Source organism: Capsicum annuum, unplaced genomic scaffold (assembly GCF_002878395.1).
Source record: "Capsicum annuum cultivar UCD-10X-F1 unplaced genomic scaffold, UCD10Xv1.1 ctg66517, whole genome shotgun sequence".
In the NCBI taxonomy this organism is placed as follows: Eukaryota; Viridiplantae; Streptophyta; class Magnoliopsida; order Solanales; family Solanaceae; genus Capsicum; species Capsicum annuum.
Genome location: NW_025875878.1, coordinates 1 through 2,563, shown reverse-complemented (window position 1 = coordinate 2,563; position 2,563 = coordinate 1). Strand labels below are relative to the sequence as shown.

General features: G+C 37.1%; 1 protein-coding gene across 1 annotated transcript; it reads right to left on the bottom strand.

Annotated features, from left to right (window-relative positions):
• Positions 1–1,135: 1,135 nt before the first annotated feature.
• Positions 1,136–2,557, bottom strand: LOC124893860. The gene is made up of 2 exons (XM_047404705.1): positions 2,447–2,557; positions 1,136–2,357 (listed from the first exon to the last, which is right to left on the bottom strand). Exon 2 carries the CDS (start codon positions 2,217–2,219, stop codon positions 1,482–1,484), a length of 738 nt encoding a protein of 245 aa, XP_047260661.1. The 5' UTR covers positions 2,220–2,357; positions 2,447–2,557; the 3' UTR covers positions 1,136–1,481.
• Between the last annotated feature and the right edge of the window lie 6 nt (positions 2,558–2,563).

Here is a 2,563-nt window from a genome sequence, read left to right as displayed (position 1 = left end):
CTTGCAATAGATAATTAGTCTGGTGCAACAGATAAACATTCTGATGCAACAGAAAATTAGTCTGGTGCAACAGATAAACATCCTGATATAACAGATAATACGTCTGATGCAATAGATAAACAGTCTGATGTAACAGATAAATCTTCTGATGCAACAAATTACTCATCTGATGCACCAGATGATTGATCTGTTTAAATTGTGGACGCTTATGATGGATTCATGATCGGGGTTCTATCCATTGTTAGAAAAACAGAAGTGTACCCAGATGACAAATACAAATAAAAATCATAATTTTACTTACCAAAGTCACCTATAAAGTAATGCCAAAGTGGAAAGTGATGTAGTAAACAAAATTTGACCTAAGAAATTGGTCAGATCGCAACAGTAGCACTATACAAACAACAGCAACAACAACAACAACAAATGGTCGACAAGAAGAAGATGAAGATGATAATGAAGTAGAAGATGATGATAATAAAGCAGAAGATGATGAATAAAGCAGCAGAAACAAAAACAATGAACAACAAAAATCGCTAAGAGAGAGAAAACAACAATAGATTAGAAGAGAGAGAAAGACGTTTTTTTTTCCTCCGTTTTTCGTTATTTTAGGTATACATCGGAATCAAAATGTAAATTTAAAAACTTATGGGTTATTTTCATACTTTTTCAACTTTCTTAATCCATAATAAAGTAATTGTCACTTACACCTCATTTTAAAACTCTTTTGTCACCTGTGACCCAAAACCCCAAGTTAAGTGACCATGGATGAAATTTACACCTTTGCATTAGAACTTTGAGCTTCATGTACTATCTTGTAAAGGCTGCTTAATTCATATGCAACGAAAGATATATGGTGTTGTAGCTTCTAAACATGTGTTTAAGCACTGCTTTTTTCATTTGATATATGGTGATATGCAATCAGAAAAGTTCAGCAAAACTAGTTTGGCTGGGGAATTGCTAGTAGTGATTCTTGTCGTTATTGAACAAGATGGGGGGTTTGTAATGTAGGAGGGATAAGCCCTGGACCCCCTTTCTTAACGATGTAAATGTAAAAATATTTGTAGAGAAAGATAAGTATTCAGGGCATACCAGGCCGTAACTAATTTCATACACATGAGCAAGATAATGAAGGTAATCTCAGAAACAATATATCTTACATCATGCACGTCAATTTGTTCCTCTGACAAAATTATACAAAAGGGCAGGCCTGTGCAATAAAGCTCTCGCTATATGCAGAGTTCAGGGAAGGGCCGGACCACAAGGGTCTATTATCTATGTACACAGCCTTATCTTGCATTTATGCAAGAAACTGTTTTCAAGGTTTGAACCCGTGACATGCTAGTTACATGATATTAATTTTACCTATTACTCCAAGGCTCCCTTCTTTAATAAAATTATAAAAGAAGAAGGAAAAGAAAAAAGTCTTGCACCTCTGTAAGTGGTTTGATTACGGGGAAATAAATGAATATAGACATTGTTGACTAAAGTTTCGGATTAATCTGAGGCACATAGTCGTTCTCCGGCAACGGTCTAATCGCATAATCGTTCTCTGAGGAAGATCTATCTTCCTCAGGCATTGGCACCTCTGTTTGCACATTAGCTGCCCCCAGTAAGGGTACAATCATCGCTGCCGAATCATCCAAAATCGGACTTGTTTCCAGTAATATATACTTCTGTGCAACAACAAATAATACTCCCAAAAAAGCAAAACCAAGAAATCCCAATGAAATAGTCAACACTTCAGAGCTGAGTTGATTATGATTTCCATCAGCAGAAGGAGCAGGGCTAGGAGCAACTGGCACTTCGGCAACTATAACAAAGTGGCCTTGTTTTCTAGTTGAGCAGATATTTCCATTAGTCACATTTCCAAATTCAATCGAGTTATCCGAGTTAAAATACACACACTTGAGCAAAGACCCCTCTGGTTCAGGCTGCACATTACTGAACCTGATGTCTATAGGATTTTCCGATACATGAATTTTCAGTTGCAGTTTATTTTTGGTACACATATCCATCGCATCATAAGCCAAAATACCCAAAACTGGCGTTAGATAAATATAATTACCAGGCAAAGGATAGTAAAACGACGACCAATTACCAAGATTTTGGTAGACAAGAACAATCCTTGTTACATATGGCTCCTCAGTGACCCCAGTCGGAATACGAAATTCATGATAGTAACCATAGCCTCTCCATTTTAAGCTATCTCTTCTAAGCATCAATGCCGAAATTTTAATTCCCGTCAAATTGGATGGAACTGATCCTTCATAAGCAGTACCAGTTTTTGTTCTTGGCCATGCCAATGCCTTGAAAGCATATTCTTGAAGTAACGAATCAAGCGAGCTTTTCGCTGACGACTGCAAATTAAATGATTCAGATCCAACTACAACAAAAATAAGAAAGCAGAAAATCCTATATATACAACCAGCTGAATGCATCATCATACTTTTTTTGTTGAGAGTAGGCGTGGAGAGCTTTTTAAGTGAAAACTTGCAAGTACAGTTCGGGGGGAGGTGGGCGTCGACCCTACCTTATGAGTACTCGGACTATGACAGTTCTGATG